The following is a 21,245-nucleotide window of genomic DNA, read 5'->3' on the forward strand; positions in this document are numbered from 1 at the left end:
AGATTAAAGATAAGGAGAGAATCTTAAAAGCAGCATATCATCTCTGTCTTTAATCAAAATTATTACATTGTATTAATATACCACAATTTGTTTATCCATTCATTTCAGTTGCTTCAAGCTTTTTCAGTTATAAATAAAGCTGCTATAAACATGCATGTGCATATCTTTGGATGGACATAAGCTTTCAACTCATTTAGGTAAAATATCTGGAAGTGCATACAATTGCTGGATTACATGGTAGGGCTAGGTTTGGTTTCATAATAAAATGTAAAACTCTTTTCCAGAGTGTTTATACTATTTTGCATTCCCACCACCAATGAATAAGCATCCTAATTGCTCCACATCCTCACCAGTATTTGGTATTGTCAGTGTTTTGAATTTTAGCCATTCTAACAGGTGTATAGTAATATTTTGTTACTGTTTTAGTTTGCAATTTCTTAATGACAAATAATATTGAGCATATTTTCATATGATTGTTGCTATCTGTATATCTTCTTTGGTGATACGTCTGTTCAGGTCTTTTGTCCATTTTTCAACTGACTTGTTTATTTTTCTATTGTTGTATTTTAAAAGGTCTCTGTATGTTTTGAATTCAAGTATTTTATCAGATAAGTATTTTGCAATTTTTTTTGCCCGTCTATAGCTTGTCTTTTCATTATCTTAACTTACTATAAAATTAAATCTATATAAAATTATACCATGATATTTTATAGAGATATAATTTTATATATAAATTTTAACTTGCTATAAAATTCTTACTATAATAAGAATTTATATACATAGAAATATTCTTTTGTTATTTGGTGGATGTCCTCCACTGGCACTGTGTCCTTTATTCTGGGAGAAGTCTTATTTAATTTTCTAATAAATTCTTAATTCTAACAAATTTATCTTATATTTTTATCTTTCCTGTCTTTCTAAAACTTTTATTAGAGAGCTGTTTATGTTATTGGATTAAGCCCATGTATTTTTTAATCCCCATCCCCATATTTAACCTTTAGTTATTTTGTTCTATTTTCTTAAATCTATCTGTCCTGAGATGCCTATTGGTTTTCTTTCATTTCTCATGTTGTTTTTTAATTTAAAATAACCTTTGTGTTATATATTTGCTTCTTATTTAATATTCTCTTCCTGTATCAATGAACCAATATGACTACTTTATTAAGAGTATTTTTAAGGGCTTATTTTCTTTTTAAGTTTTGTTTTCTGTTTTTAAATAAACTCTGCTACATTTGGTTAATTTTTTAAAAATTCATTTTCAATATGTTATCTTTGTACTGGTTGATTTAATCACATCCCTGGAAATTGCTGACTGTCCATCCATATGTCAGGATGAAGGACCAAGAATTTAGTGGAGATTTTTATAAACGTGATGGGATTTTTTATTTGGTCAGTTACTTTGTAGGTTGATTAAGAAGGAACCTCCCTAATTCAGTGAGTGAACACTTAAGTTCCAGTATTTGTCTCTTCTTTTAAGACAGATTTTATAGAGAATAATCCAACAATGCTCTAATTGTGTAATATCAGGTTGGTAAGTATTGTAGGAGATAACTGGAAAATGTTTTCCATGAGCTCCAGCATTATGTGTGTGTGTGTGTGTAATTTTCCATAATCCTTCTTTTTTTATATATAACACCTTTGTGTTAGCACCCTTTGTACCAAATGCCCCTATATGTGAATCACATTTGTTTCAGTTACTACAGGAATTATTGTAATAATATATATACACATTTTTGCCAGATTGAAAAGAAGTAGATTTCTATATATTTTAGTTAGAAATTCTGACAGAGATGTTCACCTTTTCTACCATTCTCAGTCCCACCCTTGCATTTTTCCAGGATTGTTCTAGGCAGATCATTTTTCTTCTTACTTGTATTCCCTTCTGTAGACACCCAGAATCCTTATTTATCTCTCCTGCTTTGTCTTTTGTGAATAATATATAAAATTTCTATTTTTTTTATTTTAATAAACACCACTATCATTTCCTCCCACAATGTCTCTGTGCATGCAACTACAATTTTAGACAATCATAGGAAATAGCAAAAATAAAAACACATTTTTAATCTGTTAAGTTTATATATACACTGAAACCTTAATATTACTTAAATTTGTATTTTATTATTAAATTAAGCACAAAAATGTGCATAACTAATGATATCAATTGATAAATTGACACAGAATCAACAAAGTTTATAACCAACATTCTGAACAAGAAAGAGAACAAACACCACCAGCATCTCCAAAGCTAATATAGATTTTGATACAATAGGACTGAACCGGAGCTCAAGCTTTTGCCTTTTTTTAAGTTACCTGATGGTGCTAAGGATACAGGACTGGAAACCCACTTTTAGTAGAAAAACTTTAGAATACCAATTATCATTGCACATGAGTTCTTAGCTGACTTTTTTTTTTTAATTTCCAATAGAGTCATTCTAGAAAATGGGTATATTTTGGTATTTATTCATTACTCTAGCAGATTCTCCCTTTTTCAAATAATGGTCATAAATATCTTAGGGAAAAAAGACACAGCCTCAGGTAGGAAAATCTTCTGAGTCAGTTTAATAATAAAGTTTTGATAAACCTAGAAAAATTAGTCATATAGTATACTGTAGACATCTGCTTGTGAATTATGAGTAGATTATTTTTATTAAAAGCTTATTTCTCCACTTCCAAAAATCACCCATCTTTCCCTTTCTGAACCTTAGCTTTTTGATGTGGGAGTAAATCCAGCTGAGCCAAAACTTTCTGATTTCCTGCACCCTACTCTGTCACTCACCCCAACCAATATCCTTTAGATTTCTCCTTAACAGTGGTGACTTCATATAAAGGAGCAGTGTACAATGGCATGACAGTCTACCTAAAACAAAAACAAAAAGAAGAGATTGTGTATTTCCCTTAACTTATTGTGTTACTTTAGTAGTGTTTCCCACCCAAACTGGACAGAAGCCTTAAGGTGTCATAAGTATGAACCACTCCTACAAGATTACTATTTCTCCCTGGTTCTTCAGGCCACTAATTTCATAACAGTGCCAGTACTTAATTCATGGATAACAGGTTTCTTATTTCATAAAATTGGCTTTTTGGAACCTATGGAAGAATGCCCCTACCAATTTTCTCAAAAGGCTGCAATGTGCCAGCTCGCGCTTTTAGTACCTGTGATAAATCCATCTGTTCTCACTGTCAGGACCTGAGCTGATGATTCTGAAGTGGTTTCTCTCCCTAAAAAGAGGTGTAGTTATTTTATAAGTTAGTTCCTCAAAATAGAAGCCTTTAGAAAACAAACAATAGACAATAAAAACTTTATAAATCTCTTCCCTTCTGTGTAAATCCAAGAATCACAGGAATTTTACTTTTCATCAGCTTTCTTTACTCAGCTTCTTTCCTTTGGCTGACCTGAATCCTTTTGGTCATGAATTTCAAAAATTCTGAAGTTCTTCATAAATTTCATCAGCATAGTAGAATTATATAGTTATAAATTAAACTGTGATTTCTGAGAATACACCAGATATTTTTACACCTATTTTTACAGCCATTATTTGCAACTACATTGGTTTTACAGTTTGCCATAATCTGAGGTACAGATACTCATAGTATAAAGTTCTCAGATGAACACTCCTACTTACCATATTAAACATTACTCTCAGACCAACCACTCAGGATTGTTGGATATATAACTATATTCTTTCAAGTTGGTACTTTCATCATGCCTGGTGGGTAGAAAATATGTCCTGCTATTGCTGAGGACTTTGCTTCCCCAAGATTGAGACAGGCCTGAGGGTAGGTGATTGCGGGATCAAAGCACTGAAGGGAACTTGCCTGGCCATTGAGCAACATGTGTTCAAAAGTTATCTATGAGCCACCTACGTGGCTTCTGCAGGTTCAACAGCTCATTGATGCTTTCATTCGAAAACTGGGCCATATAAACCTTGTCAAACTGGCCTGGTTTCAGTCTGCCAATATGAACCAGGCAGATATTAATCATCATTAGGGCACTCAGTACAATACCTGACATTCATATTAACCTAATTAGTTACAGTTATTTTTTCTATGTAGCAATATGATAAATCTCATTAAATTAGCAATTAGGACACTTATTTTTCATCCTCACTTTAGACACTACTTTATACTCTTCACTTCTGGTAGCTTTGGCAGAAAGTAGCCTAACTTCTCACTGATATCAGGAAATTCGCTCTCTTCTCCTTCTAATTAACCCCCTATTCTAACCCAGGAGTCCTAATCTATTATCCTGTGGATAATCTTACATTTTTTCTTTTTGGTCAAAATATTTTATCCTGCCCCACATGTTGAGGCTTAAGCTATTGGAAATTAAGCCAGTGTTTCTGTTTTGCAGACAAAGTTGATACACAGAGACTACTTAATTGAATGAAATACAAAAAGGAGAAAAAAAACATAAAACCTATTATTTTAAATGAAAGCTTAAAATACATAGGTTAGATTTATATCTAAAAATGATAAGAGATATTTGCCTTCTTGGTGTAAGATTAGTGCATTAATCTGTTGAGTGTTAACCCTTTCTACCTTATGTACCTAAGAGATATAGGAAGATTAAACCAATTTTTTTAAATCTTTATCCTTATAGACACATAACTGACTTTTTTTTTAACTTGGTGTCAGTCATAAGCATAAAGTTTCATCTGTTCAGGACATTTCTCTTTTAGATTTAAAAGCAAAAGATTCAGAGCAAAATCCACTTCCAGCTAAATGACAGTGGAGTCCACATATAAAATATAATGAACAGTAAGGGTTTCAATTTAAAGTAGACACGGTAAAAGTTGAATCCCAAGTCATATTTGATTATATGTTCTTTTTATATCCTATACCTCACTGTCCAATACAAAGGTCTCTTAATATTTAAATGTAAGTTAACTACAGTTAACCAGAATTTTAAAAGCATTTGCCCAGTTGTACTATGTACATTTCAAGTGCTCAGTAACTATAAGTAACTATTGTTCTATATTGCTGTATTCAGTCTGTATAATAGAAAATTCCTATCACTTTAGAAAATTTCATTGGACAATTCAGGCCCATTAAGTTATCACAATATTCTCATGATTTTGTTGTTTTTCTCATTTTCAAGATTAATCAACTGAATCTCAGCAAATTAAAGAAGCTGCAATTTATCTACTTTTAACACTAAAAGACCTAGGGTTTGAATTTACCTTTGTTTTACGGCAAAGAAAATACTTGAAAATCTGTTTTGGGCACTCAACTACTTTTATACTTTCTTCTATATAATTATACTTATGGAATTACCTGCACATGCTTTGTTTTGCACAAATCAATAGGTGATAGGGTTTATGAAATATTTCAGATGGAGTTGCCCACCTCTAGCTCTAAGAACAACTCATTTTTAGGACATAGATTAAAATGGAACATATTTGTAGTTGGTTCTCTAACTATATTTAATGTGTGTTTTAAAATAAAAAATTATGGACTCAGGACTAAAACTCTAATTCTAATAAAGTTCATTTTTTATTGATTTTTGCATACTTATTAGTGTTGTCTCTTTTTATTTTTTAAAAGAACGGAGTATCTCAATATACTTTCAGGGAAAAAAGTCTCAACATTCTGCTACAAATCTGTTGGGTCTTGACACTATAGATGATAGGGTTCATCAAAGGTGGGAAAAGAATGTAGATGTTGCCCATGAGGACATGGACAATGGGGGAGAGGTGCTTGCCAAAACGGTGCACAATTGTTAGGCTAATGATAGGGATGTAGAACACAAGAACAGCACAGTTGTGGGAGATGCAGGTCTGAAATGACTTATGTCTCTCCTCCTGAGAAGAAATTGCCAGGACTGATTTAAGAATCAGGACATAGGAGAAAAGGATAAGAACAGCATCCAACAACAGTGTGCAAATGACCAGCATCAGGGCATAGTAGCTATTGAATCAGATGTCTGAGCAAGCTAGATGGAGAAGGTCCTGGTGCAGGCAGAAAGAGTGAGAAAGGATGTGGGGACGGCAATAATTTAAGAACTTTAGGCGAATGATGCCCGGAGGTATGAGTAATGTACTCTTACATAAAATTGCCACCCCAATTTTCATGATTTTATCATTAGTTAGGATGGAGTAGTAGCATAGTGGGTGGCAAATGGCAAAGTAGCTATCAAAAGCCATAGCGAGGAGGACAGAGAACTCCATGAAAGACAGACTACGAATGAAATAGGACTGTGCAATGCAGGCATCCAGGCTGACTTTCTGAATAAGCCCCCACCGGCTCCCCAGCACCGTGTGCACTGTGGACAGCCCCATGCCCAGGTCAGTGAGGGCCAGCATAGCCAGGAGATAGAACATGGGCTGGTGCAGGCTCTGCTCAGTCCGGATCACGTGCAGCACCATGCAGTTGCCCAGAAGCACCATGGTATAGATGGTAGAGAAGGGAATGGAGATCCAGGGATATTGCTTCTCCAGGCCAGGAAATCCAGTGAGAAGGAAGGAGGAGGAATTCATGCTAGGGCTTACTGCAGCAATCACTCTGGAACTAAAACACAGCTTTCAGCCAACAAGAGTATAAGCATATTTCAAAGGAAATGTTCTGATTTCAGATGAGTTAGATGGAATTTGGAAGCAAACAGCATTATACTAAAAGTTAACTAACTTTACAAAATATAACCAAGCAACTCTGTTCTATTGAGGCATATTATCTGCTGCATGAAAGAAAATGGTCTTTTCCTGATGCCACTTAAGAGCCATTATTCATCCACTGGCAGGACTGTCCTTAGAAGCCACATGTATTGGATAAAAACAAGTAGACTAAAGGAGAAGCTAATATTCAGAAAAGATATGGTGTCCGGGAAATTTTCCAAGGATGCTGATGTAATGCTGCAACTGTAAAATTGAGAGCTAAGTTTCACAAAATATTCTTCTTTTACCCCTCCAGTACATTAAGCATTTAATAACCTTTGAGCTTTAGTATTACAAATGTCTTTATATAGTTATTTCATACCCATCATTTTCTACTTTGTGTTGTCTCCAAGTGTATTTTTCCTCTGAGTAGCATTTAGTAAAAGTGTTCCTGTTTTATCCCACTTCAGATGACATAGCCAATGGTCACTTTTTCTTCATTGGTGATAGGCAGAGAGGGTTATTTATACACAAGACCTTTGATGAATGATTTCCCACAGGAGTGTTGTCCCTCTGAGATGTTAGACTCATCTGTGTCTTTGTGGCAGAGACTTTGAAGACCCACAACTTCTGACATCAGCCCAGTGTATATTATACAATTATCCATTCATTCAGTTAATCAGTTGAGTATTCATTTAATATGCATTTATGAAAGGGATTGAGTAATTATTTTCCTCTTCCTTAGAATCCACCATTCTAAAAATTAGAAGGCCAATAACAAATAGTTGTTCAGAATCTTTAAAAGCCTCATTGCAGCAGAATTGATTAGCTTCTCCTTCATATAGTTTTCCTGCTTAATTAAGTTCTGGCCTGGGGAGTCTTCACAAAAGATTTAATAGCTCTTGTAATATAGACAGGCATTTAAAAGTCCATGCTGGCTTTCATGCTTTGTTTAATTAATTCAATGTGTTAAAATAGCTTCAGTTTCTGGCTTGTTTCTGTGACCTACTCTTGTTCTTTATTTTATTAGTTCACCAGGCAGCTCCTCAGGCTGAGCTTCTTTTGAATGTACCTTTTGTCCCTGTCAGCACTAGATGGCTTAGTTTACTATTTTAATACATTTCCTTCATCAAATAGAATTCTTTTGCCCTTTAAAGAAAAATTGTTCAGCTTTTGAACACTTCTCTTATTTTTCAAAATTACCATTTCCCGTCTTTTATGAGATTTTTCTCTTGATGTTCTCTCTGCCTAAGATGTTCTTTCACAAGGATGAGACTGAGGTTGTGGAAAATTTTCTCAACCTTTGCTTTCTCTTTGTAAAATAATCTTAAATTTTTTTTTCTGCATCTCAACAATCACCAGGAAGCTCATTAACTAAAACAAGTTCCCCACATATTGATATTATTAATGTTATTACATTATTGTAATGTCATAATATTACATATATTATAATATGTAATCAGTATTATATATTATTAAATTGGTGACATATTTATCCTCATAAAATGTATTCAATTTGTAATTTGACATTCATTAGCCTAGTTATTTGACCAATGTCTCTTTTACACACTGAATTTGAAATCCTCAGAAGTGAGGACAGTGTCAACTTTTACTCCATATCGTGGCCTAAAATTTGCACCTCTAAGTCCTTGCCTCCCCTCTGAGCACAGACTCATGCTTTCAGTTGCCCACTTGATATCTCCATCTGGGTATTTAATCTAAAAATTAAAAATGATAATAAAATATATTATTTTACTCATAAATCTAGTCTCTCTCCATTTCCTCCTAATATCATAAAATGACTCCACCAATCATACAATCGCTTAAGAAAACTCTTAGTTATTCTTGATTTCTTATGTTTTTTCTCTTTCCTGCCTGTTAAATCTTTCATGAAAATCTATTATTTACTCCCTATAACATACCATGAATCCACTCACTTTTCACCTAAAACTGTTGATGCCAGATCATACCATCATTATCTGCTCCTTGATGATTGTATTAATTTAGTAGCTAGTGTTATTTTTTACTTACCCCCTAAAAACGTTTTCTCCTCAGAGAAACCTGACTGCTTTTCTATAAACATTTACTAAATTGCAATAAGTTCTTGCTAAAAAATTCTGTGGATTCTTATTGTTTTTAAAATGAAATATAAATTATTTGTCATGGTCAGAAATCTTTAAATGACCTGGCCCCTCTATCTTTTTTCTACATTGTAGACCACTGTTGCCTTCACTCCCTAATCACTAGGTATCTTTCTGTTCATCAAAATAAATTAAGAGAATCCCTGCCTGAGGATCTTTGTCCTTCGTCTTCTCTCTGCTTAGAATTACTCACTCCAAGTATTTGCATAAAATCTCCTTTCATCATTCAGGTTTCAGTCCAATGTTGCTTCTTCAGAGGGATTTTTGTAACCTAGCACCATTTTTTCTCCCATCCTCTCAAATAAGTTACTCTCATTGGAATATCCTGATATGTATTTATACCACTTATATTCTGATTTTCCATTAGATCTATTGGAAGTTCTAAAAGAAGAAGGAACTATGTCTGGATTTTGCTCATTGACATAAAAAATGAGGTTTGCATAGAGCAGGTATTTATTAAGTAATTGTTGAATTACGAATTGGTCTATAAGTTAAAATTTGCACAATTACAGAAGTACGAAAACAAGATAAATGCAAATACATTGTAAAAATGCTGTGAGATTTAAATGCTCATATCTTACAGCACACATCTGATCCTTGCTGCCCACGCACTACCAATCTGATGTCATTGAATACAAGGTTTGCATGATGTATAAAACAAACATTGCCGTAGAAATCCTTGCTGGCCTCAGGCACAACACTCAGAATTTAAATATTATTCCTATCATTCTCAGCCTGACCCAGACTTCTAGGCAAAGCCTTGGGATTGATGACAAAAGAATCAAAGGATATAAGCATATATTAAAAACACATGCTGTCATTCAGTTTTCTTCATACTAGCCACAAGGGTTAATGATGCCTCCAGAGAGACTATCAACCTTTTGGCAATAGAAGATCAAAAAATGTTGGAAAAATTTTTTAAGTTCTGGTTTGAGAGATAAGATGCGAGTCAGGAAATTATAGTGTTGAATGAGACCAGGCTATGAAGTGAAGATTTCAAAATGAAAATGTTCAGATATGTCAGCTGCACCACATGCTCCACCTGTACTAGCAAAGAGGGGGAAAAAGCCCACCATTTCCCCAAGCATCATGCTGTTATGCCACCTGAAAGTCAATGTCCGTAATAATTTTTTGAATTTCTAGCAACCAGAACAATATCTGGCATGACATGAATAATTAAACAAGATAAGCATCTGTGAATTTGAGTCTTGGAGACAGTAATAGAATTGTGCTATTCTCTCTGTGTATTTTGTTTGGAATCCTAGAATGTTGATTTAGAAAGCACATCTCTGATCAAATTAAACAGATTTTCAGAAGACCCTTCTCTTATCCCTTTTAATTCAAACTGACCCACATGTCTGGATCTCTGTATTTTTTTCTATCCTTTAGAAATGGTTTCCTTACTTAGAAATGATTACTCGTTGCCCTTTTCAGATTAGATAGGTTTACGAGCAACAGCCTTTGCTTACCCCAAAGGCATAGAGGAAGCGTGTTGGGTCTAAAAGTCAGTGTCTTTATAATTATATTGAATAGAAAGCATTGCCTTTTTTCAGGATAGTTCAGATTTTTGCTGTTCTTCGGCATAATTATTTAATGACACACATACAGGACCTGCTTTGAACAATTATGTTGACACTCTTGGTAGATAATTTCTCTACTGGTCCCATCTGGCTACCAGCAGGGGGCAGAAACAGTCCATTAATTTTTCACTTTTTTCAAGGAAGCATAAAGCAGGTTTGTTTTAGACCTGGTTAAGCATAACTGAGGCCAAACATTTAAATATTTTGGCATGGCTAAAGAGCTAAGAAACTTCTGAAAGGCGAGTCCAAAGAATTATGTGTTCAGAGATTCTGATAGGCTAACATTGGAGACAATTTATTTACCACAAACCCACAGTACGCTAAAAATTTCAGTTTACATGAAAGGTTATGCTTATTAATTTTGTAAATAATGTATTTATTATATATTAGTTTTATTTTTATATTCTTTATTATATATTTATTTTTTATATCTATAAATAATACTGCCATCATGATTGAAATATTGAAACATTAGTATCCATAATTCAGAAGCATGATCAATATTATAATACATGGTGTATCTGTTTAGATGTTGCCATCTGAGCATTGAATAAATGTTGTAGTATTTGTATGATCTGATTAAATTATTACATAAATAATCTCTCTCAAGGGAATTTACCTGTTTGAGTACTTTCCTATATCTAAGAAAATGTGAGACAACTTAAATAAAAAACAGATGCAATAAAATGACAAACACTGAATGGAAGATGAAAAACAAGCAGAAAATTGCAAAGAAGATAGCCACTTAGTCTCTCTTTAATTATACTAAAATTATACATTTAAATTTTTGGTATAAATACTTAGAATTTTATACATATTTAAAATTGTCCCCTGAAAATTACAGACTAGGCCAATGCTATCTAATTCAGCCCCTTCATTTTCAAGATAAGGAAAAGTGTAGGGATTTTCTAAGAAATTAATACCAAAATCCAGGCTGCTAGACCCCAAGTTTAAATTGTTCTCCAAGGCCATTTTCTGGCTTTATATAAACCATCTATAATCACCAACTCTAGGACTTCCTTCATCTCTGATGCTCACATAATGAAAAAGAATAGCTTTGCCAGCAATAAAAAAAAAATTGTCATATCAAATAGGATTGTTGGAAATTTCTAATAACTCTCTAAAAAATAGACATAGAAGGAACTTAATTAAACACAATAAAGAATGTTTACAAACTTTAAGAGTGTTAGAGACTATTACTAATAAAACCTGGAAGCTGATGGTCATAGGTAAAATCAAAGGTTTTTTATACCTTTAGTAACCAGTTACATAGAAATAAAAAAAAAATTCCATTTATGTAAACAAAATATATAAAATCATTGATAATGTAATTAATAAAAAAAGAAATAGTAAAAATGGAAAGGTGTTTAGAAAGAGACTGCATGAGATTATGTTGTTCTAGGCTCTGACTTTCCCATCTATAAGTATTTTTGTTACTTTTTTATTTCCTTCCTTTTCCCTATGGAATTAAGTTTATCTACCTAGATTTAGGTGACAAAGCTAACAAGAGGGTGAAATTTCAAACCCACCTAACTAAAGCCATTTAAGAATGTATTAATACCTCAGTCCATGAGCATTCCTTGAAATCCCCAAAAATAATCTGGCTTTTTCCATTGTTTAATTTTGTTTTTATATATTTAAAGTATAAAATGTATATAGAAATGTAAACAGCTCATAAGTATGCAGCTCAATTCATAATTGCAAAAGAATGCATCCCTGGAACAACTCAAATTAAGAAATAGAATATTAAAATTATCCTAGAAGAGCCCCATGTGCTCTCACTTTATTATTAGCCTCATTCTCTCCAAAGTTAACCACTCTCCTGATTTGTCTCATATTATCTATCATGATTGACTTATTTTTTCTTTAAAAATTATATTAAATAAATGTTACCATGCTTTTTGTGTCTGACATTTATGCAACATAATATTTGTGAATTGCATTCGTATTGTTTCTATAAATGTAGTATATTCTTTTTCATTGCTGTATATTATTCCATTTTATGTGTGTTCCACAATAAATTTATTGATACTACTATTGATAGACATTTTGGTCTTTTCTAGCTTTTGACCATAGTGAATTATCCTGCTATGCAGATTCTTGAACATTTTCCCTATACACAAAACACACACACACACATATGAGTAAATTTCTGAAAAGTGATGCATATTAAGATATACACGTGTCTAGTACATATTGCTGGACAGTTTATCTTTGCACTGAGGAAACTGAGTTCTAGAAAGTTTAAATTGCCCATGGCTACATCCTGGAACAATTACCAGTGTGCATGTTTTTGTCTAGACTTGACCAGGAATTGCATGTGAAGAATTGTGTGAAGCAAGTGTATCCCAGGAGGAACAAAATGAGAGAAATACCAGGACACATAAGTGGACCGCACTCCTCTCAAGGTTTTTCTCCTAGAAATGTCTGATTAAACTTTGGAGGAAACAATAAATCATCTCAACAAGGTAAAAAATCCTTCCTTGCAAACAGGTCATTCTTCTTCACAACTGGGTCTAATGTGTGAAGTGAGAGGAAGGGGAATGTTGCCTATTCTAAATCTTTTGTTATTTTAGTCTATTTATGATAGATAGATAAATAATAAAATCAATGTCTAGAACGCCTTCCATGTTGCTCTGCTCTGTTTCTCTTTCTCTTCTCAACCTTTTTCTATCTTTTTACATATTTCTCTTACCTTGTATTAAATACCCTCCCTTTTCCCCACAAAGCTAAGATTGCCTAATTTTTGTTCAGGTGGAAAAGCTGTTATAACAATGAAGTTTAAAGCCTAATTCTACCATTCAGAATGAGAAGGCCAATGAGGAACAGCATCTGCTCAGACCTACGGTCTACAACTTCTCTGATGTGCTCAACATGTTGTTTCTGCAGCTCCTGAACTGAAGGTGTATCAGAAACTGACAAGGGCATTTTATTTCTTTACCAACAAAGCAACGCTACTTTTACCTCTGTATTCCCCTTTCAGTAATCTCTCCAAGAACTTCAATGTAGTATTTTTTGATCTTTTTAGTGTCATCTGATTTAGTTTCAGATATAGCACCTGAGTTATTGTAATGACTATAACTTAAAATCAATGATTCAGATCGGCCAAATGGGCCAAGGGGCACACCATAAATTTGAGTGGAAATACCTTATTGTTACATGCCTCCAAGAAAGAGAATAATAAAAAGGTAATTGAATATCTTTAATAAAGAAAAACCATCTGGGACTAAAGTGTTTATACTGTTTTTGAGGGCAAGACAACATGGATGGATCTTGAGAGTATCATGCTAAGTGAAATAAGTCAAATGGAAAATAACAAGAACCATATTATTTTACTCATATGTAGGATATAAAACAAAAAGCAATAATAAGCAAACAAAACAAAACAAAAAAACAGACTTTCTCAATAGTGTGATGGTTACCGGAGGGGAAGGGGGTGAGGGGAGAATGAAGAGGGTAAAGGGGAGCAAATATACGGTGAAAGAAGGAGATTAGACTTCGCATGGTAAGCACACAATGGAATATACACATGATGTATTATACAGTTGTATAACTTAAACCTATATAATGTTATTAACCAATGTTACCCCAATAAATTTAACTTAAAATTATATTAGTTTTCACCTCCAGCATCTAGAACAGAGTTTTATAGTTAATATATAGATGGTATAAATGTTTGCTGAGTGAAACTAAATCAAAGAGAGGTAGAGAGTAATGACTCTTCAAATTGCTTTCATGATGCACATACAAGAACTGTTAAAGACTTACAATTCAGTGTCCAATTGTGTGTTTTATCATGGGTAATATGATACAAGAAAAAGAGAACAAAGATGATACAGGGACTGTCCTAACAACTGACACCAGGTAAAACTTTTAGCAAATCTTCCAATTGTCTTTGGCAAATAAAAGAGTAGTCATTCACCATTTGAGAGCACTTCAGGTAGAACTCTATCAATTCTAGCCTTTTTTCCCAACCTTATTTGTTTCCTAGAACATTTCTTAGTTTCGAAGTCCCCTTCAATTGATGTTTCCTATGTTTCCTTGCAAACTGAGTTATATCTGGATCCATGGTTCTGTGGAATCCCCAACAAAAGAGAAAGTCAGTCCAAAGCCTAAGGTCTGAAGAAGACATACAAAGTATTTGGGTGAGTGTCATTTCACAGCTTGAGATGTTATAAAGGGCCCATTAATCCATAGAACACTGGCTTTTAGATACTGAAGGAGTTTTAAACCTGTATTAGAATTTATCAGCAACAATGCTTCTATGCTCTTATTATCTGTTTTTAAAAAATACTCAGCAACAGAAAAGTATAAAAAAGAACATTGGGTGACCTATGCAATAGCCACTGAAACAAGTTTATATTGATTATTGATGTCTTTGTTCCTTTGTTTTTGTTTTGTTTTATTTCACCTGAGCTATTTCCAAACCCCTTTCAATCTTCAATCATTTTGTACCTATGATTTGATCTTCTCATTTTCAATTATCTGACTTAAAAATCAGAAAAATTTTCTCTAACTTGTTGACTCCAAAGTCATGTAACAACTCAGTTTTCTTCTAGACCTGGCTCCTGCCAGCATTGCTGCCTTGATGTTGTTCAGGTCCATTAAAAACAATGCTTCAAAATTCCTTACTGCTAAGTATTGCCATCCCAACCTGAGATCCTCTGGGATTTAGGAAGAGGTACAAAATGAATCAACTCACTTTGTGTAAATTTTCATCTGGTTCAATATTTTGTGAAAAAGCAAAATAAAGGAGTCATTTCTTATCATCTATGCCTAGTAGCCTCTGACGTCATGTCTGGTCTTTTGTATTCTAATTTTAGCTCTTCGAGGTTCCTGCTGACAGGTTTTCCAGGATTTGAATGGGCTTGCTGCTGAATCGCTGTACCAATTTTCTCAGCAAGCCTGGCAGCAGTCCTGGGCAATGCTCCTCTCATTCACATTGTCCACAGGGACACTTCCCTGCATCAGCTTAATCACGTACCACTTTCTGACCATGCTGGCAGGAAATGACTTGGGTCTCTGTGCATCAGTCATATGCACAGTACTGGGACTGTTGTGGCTAAATTTTGACAGTATCCATTTATGTCTATGTCTTTCAGTTTTATTTCATCTATACTTTTTCTTTTATGGAGTCAGCCATGCTTTTAGCTTTGGCATGCGATCACTTTGTGACCATCACCAACCTTCTAAGATATCCCTCATTTGTCACCAGCTCCCATATGGTAAAGATCAGTGTTTGAGGGAATTCTTAGTGCATCATTCATATTTCCTGGCGTATACCTGCTTGGATTTTCTTACTGTCACATCAATATCTTTTCTCATTCCTACTGTCTACAGTAGAATATGATCTGACTCTCCTTCTCTGACCATGGTTCAATGGCTTCAATGCTTTGTCAGTCATCTTTCTTGCTATGGGCTCACACTTCCTTTTCCTATTGTTCTCTCATATTCTGATTCTCAGGTCTGTAATGGTCATTGTCTCCAACAGCGGGCAACTCAAAGCTCTCAACACTTGTGTATCTCGCATTCTGGTTGTCCTAGTATTATATGTTTCTGTGTTAGGCCCTTCCATTGTTCCCAAGTTTGCAAGCCATTCCTCCCCTGACCATTTATGTCATATAGCGAATGTGTACATCCTTGCTCTACCATGGATGAACCCAGTCATTTATAACATCCAGATTCACCAGATCCTCTAAAACATTATCAAGGTGTTCTCTCTGAAATGGAGAGAAATCTAGTGTGTCCTCAGTCAGTCAATTCCCCTTCAACTGGATTAGTTGTTACAAAATTTAATGTCTTGTTCACCTCTAACATCAGTCCCTTATATGTGTCTGGGAATCCCTTTCACATTTAATTGTAAGAACTTAGTAAATGTTTGATTTTAGTATAACCTGGAACCAAACAAAAAATAGAAATAAAAATCAGTCCTAGAAGACAATTCAACAATGTTAAAAAACTAGTTTCAGAAGCAAAAGTGATTTCAAAAGAATCACTTTTTTTTGTCTCTGACACATTTTATTAATATAAATAATTGAAAGTAACCTGTACTGTTTGATGGCCTTCCAAGTGAGAAACCCTTTCCATAAGAAGCACAGATGCTAATGGACATTCAAACAAGAATAATAATCTCTTCCTATGATATACACATGCTGTGCTCTCTCTGTTGCTTTCATCCTACTTGGCCTCCAGGTATTGTTAGTACAGGAGGAGGCCAGTAGGCACATACCACCTGGTTTGCCAAAGTTGGGCATTTATCACTTGGAGACACTATACTTCTAACCAGATAGGTACCGGGTGATACTTACTGATTTGATCATCAGCAATGTTTACTGAAGCTTTCCCAATTGTGACATTACATTTTTATACAACTAACGATGCAAGAAGCACAAGCTAGAAAAGACCATTTGAGAATTTGAAGGGTAGTGGGCAAAAGATACAAAAGAAAACTGGGGTTAAGTATTTGATACAGCTTTTTTTCATAAGAAAACCACCTTTAGCTTAAATAAATTTTGCAATAAAAAGAGAACTCTTGCCTAAAAAGAGTATTCTGATAAAAAATATTATTATTAAATTTTAAAACCTGGACCCCTTAATATTATTAGTCTTTCACTTCCAGCCCCAGGCCCTTATTTTGACCTCCTGGACTATCAACATTTCTGCCTGACCTACCTCTCCCAATTCATTTTGGTGCCCATGTAGACATGTGTGGTCTGTGTTCTCTCAGACTGCTTGCACGGCTCTTCCTTCCACTTTACTGTTATCTCTTAATCTTTCAGCTAATACCAATTCTTATTTAATCTAGATCCACAGGGTCTCTGCTCTCTTACACTCTCTCAGTAAGCAAAATCCTTAATACCCAGATCAACATCAAAGGCCAGAGTTTGCTCAAACAATAAAAAAAGCTGTCACCAAGGCACATTTTAAACTCCTTTCTGATCCTGAAGGTTTGGCGAATTCTCACTTATGTGTTTGGAAAAACACCTTCTATCCACCTTCATTCTGTATCTATCTACCTATCTATCTATCTATCTGTCTATCTATCATCTATCTATCTATTTATTTATTTTTCTTGGTACTCTAGTTTTGTGAATAAGCAAGTTCTGATTATTCACCAGGATAAAGCAGCATTGAATAATATTCTCATATCACCAGACTGAGGTCTGGCACTGCTGATAAAAATGTTAGCCATTTAGGTGTAAAGTTAATGCATACATTTTTTTTAATCTCCATCATCCAGAGAGACCTATTTTCTTTTCTGTAACACGGTATGCTGAATGAAAGCTCAGGTTTTAACTTGACCATGGTTATATATTTCTAAAAAGTGAGCCCAAAGGTCAAGAAGAAACCATTTCCAGAGGGAACAGAAAGTAACACGAGTTTAATGATTATATTACTGAAATCTATGGGTACATTTTTAGTGATATTTACCACCTCAAAACAAGTTGGTGCCCACTGTGAATGTCATTGAAACCCAGGAAAGGTGAATAACAGTAGTGAGCCCACCTGTAGTATCAGTGTCTGTTCACCCAATCTCCCTGACTAGTTGGAAGCTTCAGTTGTGTAAATTAGCAGGTAGGCTTTGAAAATCTTCAGTTCCATTTAAAAGCAGAATAGGTCCTGCTCATCTTAGAGTTGAAAATAAATAGGCTTCATAAGAGTGTATATTGCATACACTAAGTAGGAATTGTCTCAGGGCCATACTTTATAAAGGTGACTTCATCCTCTTAGCAAGGGCATGTTTTCCTTTTACCTTCAACTGTTCCTTATCCTCACCCTCCTAGCCTATTCAAGTGCCTAAGCTATCAGGGCAGGGGTATTTCTAGGTTGTATGTTACATGCTAAGTAGTATAATAGAGTTTAATTATTACTTTTGTATATAAAGCCACTTCTCCACTCAGATTTCCACTAGAACTGCTTAGATCATTGGATCTAAGGGTATAATAGTTTTCCATGTCATTTCTGGAGCACCTGTTAAAGCTTCAGTAGACTGTGCATATGCTGGCGGTCTACCTTCTAGCAGAACTGATAGAATGCTGAAATGGCTAGCTATGCTTCTATGGGGTTACTGCGCATACCATGATCATCAACTAAGGCAGCAATCATGCATGAAACTAACCTGTGGAAGCTGACAGGTTTAGATCTTCATCCTAGTTTTCCATGTAAGTCAGAAGCTGCATTTTAAAGCTTGGAAGATAGGTCACATTTGGTCCACCTTCATCAAAGTAGACACCACTTCTTCTTTCTTATTCATCTCTACTTCAGCAATTCTGATTTGCTTTTTGACCTCCTGGATTTTAACTTTTTATTTTATACTAGCTACTGAAACTGCTCTCATTGTGGTCAACAATGAGGTCAACAATAACAATGAATTTATTACTGTTAAGGCTAATGTACAAATTGTAATATATATCTTAGTTAATCTTTCTGCTCTATCTGACTCTTAGTGACTACTATTGCTTTAGTCAAACACTCAACTCTTTTTGATTTCTTAGAACAAGGTCAAAATACTGAGAATAATAGCATGAATTATAGATATTATTTTTAAAGTGTAGATTATGCATTGAACTTTAGAACCAGATGTAATTCCAGAGTACTTCAAGAGTTCAAAATATGAGATTTTAACCTAATCAAGAGAACTTTAAGATAGTAGGTACATATATATATGAGTGTGTGTGTAATATGATTAACAAAAAGGACAAACAGGCAACACACCAGCAGTAGTAGCCATAGTATTAAGTCAGAGAATTAACAGAGCATTGGTCTTAAGTAGAAGTAACATTAAACACTAGAGCAAAATACAGGCTTGAATTTTACCACTTTACTAAGGGACATCATGGGAAAGTGGTACGGTATCTTGTAGATACCTTGTTAAAACAGGGAATAAAGAAAACCTTGACTGGTTATGGTTGAAGGAAAAGATAAAGCAGCAAGTATGTGAAGAAAAGACTTGCCAGTGAAACTCCCGAAAGTCCAATTTTCCCTTTCCTAACTTGTGCAAGGACCAGATTATATCATACTTGGACAATATACCAGTTATATTGTATTATAACTTTAAAGCACTTTTTAAATGCTATTTTTAATCTGGAAATAGTTTACTTTCAACATTTTTGTCTTATTCCAAAATTATGTTCTCCTACATGGTGACCACATTGTTTTATTTTATCAAGTCTCTATTATTGACAATCTTTTTCTTCAATGAAATTCTGAAAGAAAGTACTATCTATGATCTTATTTTTATCTTTCCTGATCAGTGACACTTACCTCTCTTTTTCCATTTACCACATATACACCAATAACTGCCATATCCTCTTCTCTGTGAGCTAGCATTCTGCAAGCTTCTCAGATTCATCACATCCAAAACTTAGGATCTCATATATTTTTCACTGAACACATTTTTTTATTTCTTTTATTTTACAGATTTTATTTATTTTTAGAGAGGAGAAGGGCATGAGAAAGAGAGGGAGAGAAACATCAATGTGTGATTGCCTCTCATGTATCCCCTACTGGGGACCTGGCCCACAACCCAAGCATGTGCCCTAGACTGGGAATTGAACCAGTGACCCTTTGATCCACAGGAGGGCACTCAATCCACTGAGCTACACCAGCTAGGGCCCAATGTGTGTTTCTGTAAGCTCCTTTATTCTTTTTTTCTCTGACATAAAAAAGGCATACTTTTTTTCTTTTTTTTTTATTTATTTTTTCAAATACGTTTGTCTCTGCCTACCGCCCACCACTTTCCCTTGCCCCCTCCCTCCTTCCCTCCCTCAGCTCTTCCCCCCTTGGTTTTGTCCATGAGTCCTTGCTATATGTTCCTTGACTTTCCCCTTCCCTTCCTTCCCTTCCTTTCCCCCTGCCCTCCCCTCCCTCCTTCCCTCTTGTCTCTGTTGATTTCTTATCCTTTCAGTGTTGCTGGTCTTATTTTCCTTGCATCTTTGTATTGTTGGTTAGGTTCCACTTATAGGTGAGATCATATGGTATTTGTCTTTCGCCCCCTGGCTTATTTCACTTAGCATAATGCTCTCCAGGTCCATCCATGCTGTCGCGAAGTTTAGTAGTTCTGTTTTTCTTTCTGTTGCGTAGTATTCCATTGTGTATATGTACCATAACTTTTTGATACAATCATCTACTGATGGGCATTTAGGTTGCTTCCAACACTTGGCTATTGTAAACTGTGCTGCTATGAACATTGGGGTGCATAGGTTCTTTTGTATTGGCGTTTTGGTATTCTTAGGGTATAGTCCCAGCAGGGGAATCACTGGATCCAAAGGCAGTTCCATTTGCAGCTTTTTGAGGAAATTCCACACTGCTTTCCACAATGGCTGCACCAGTCTGCATTCCCACCAACAGTGTACCAGGGTTCCCTTTTCTCCACAGCCTCGCCAGCACCTGTTGTTTGTGGATCTGTTTATGATGGCCATTCTGACCGGTGTGAGGTGGTACCTCATGGTGGTTTTGATCTGCATGTCTCTGATGGCTAGTGATGCTGAACATCCTTTCAAATGCCTCTGGGCCCTCTGTATCTCCTCCAAAAAGGCATACCTTAATGAGTTGTATCTTCAGCCTGGGTAATGAACTGATAAGATAGATAGAACAAAGTCCTAACCAATTTGCAGCTACCGATACCACTATAAGCTACAGAAAAACATTTGGTTTTGTAAGTCATGAGGATTTAAGATTTCTAGTTTCCTCGGAGTGTCTAGCAAAGTTTAATAATACTCACCTTTCAAAAAAAATCATACCTATCAATACTGTATTTCAGTGTCTTTTTCTAATATTTTATTATAACACATTAGCTTAAAAGGTGACTACATCAGATGTGTATGTATTTATCGGTCTAATATGCATGTATATGTGCATGAAAATATACATGTACTTGTATGATATATATAGTTTTCTAACCTACTTTACATTTTATTATGAACATATTTTAC

The 21,245-nt window shown here is 34.7% G+C and overlaps 1 protein-coding gene across 1 annotated transcript; it reads right to left on the reverse strand.

Annotated features, from left to right (window-relative positions):
* Positions 1 to 5,555: 5,555 nt before the first annotated feature.
* On the reverse strand, positions 5,556 to 19,641 carry LOC129076437 (olfactory receptor 51V1-like). The gene is given in 2 exon segments (XM_054580608.1): positions 5,556 to 6,518; positions 19,576 to 19,641. Coding segments are annotated over 2 exon segments (1,029 nt in total).
* Between the last annotated feature and the right edge of the window lie 1,604 nt (positions 19,642 to 21,245).

This window comes from Pteronotus mesoamericanus, unplaced genomic scaffold (genome assembly GCF_021234165.1).
Source record: "Pteronotus mesoamericanus isolate MK-2021 breed Mesoamerican mustached bat unplaced genomic scaffold, CSHL_Meso_final contig_591, whole genome shotgun sequence".
NCBI lineage: Eukaryota > Metazoa > Chordata > Mammalia > Chiroptera > Mormoopidae > Pteronotus > Pteronotus mesoamericanus.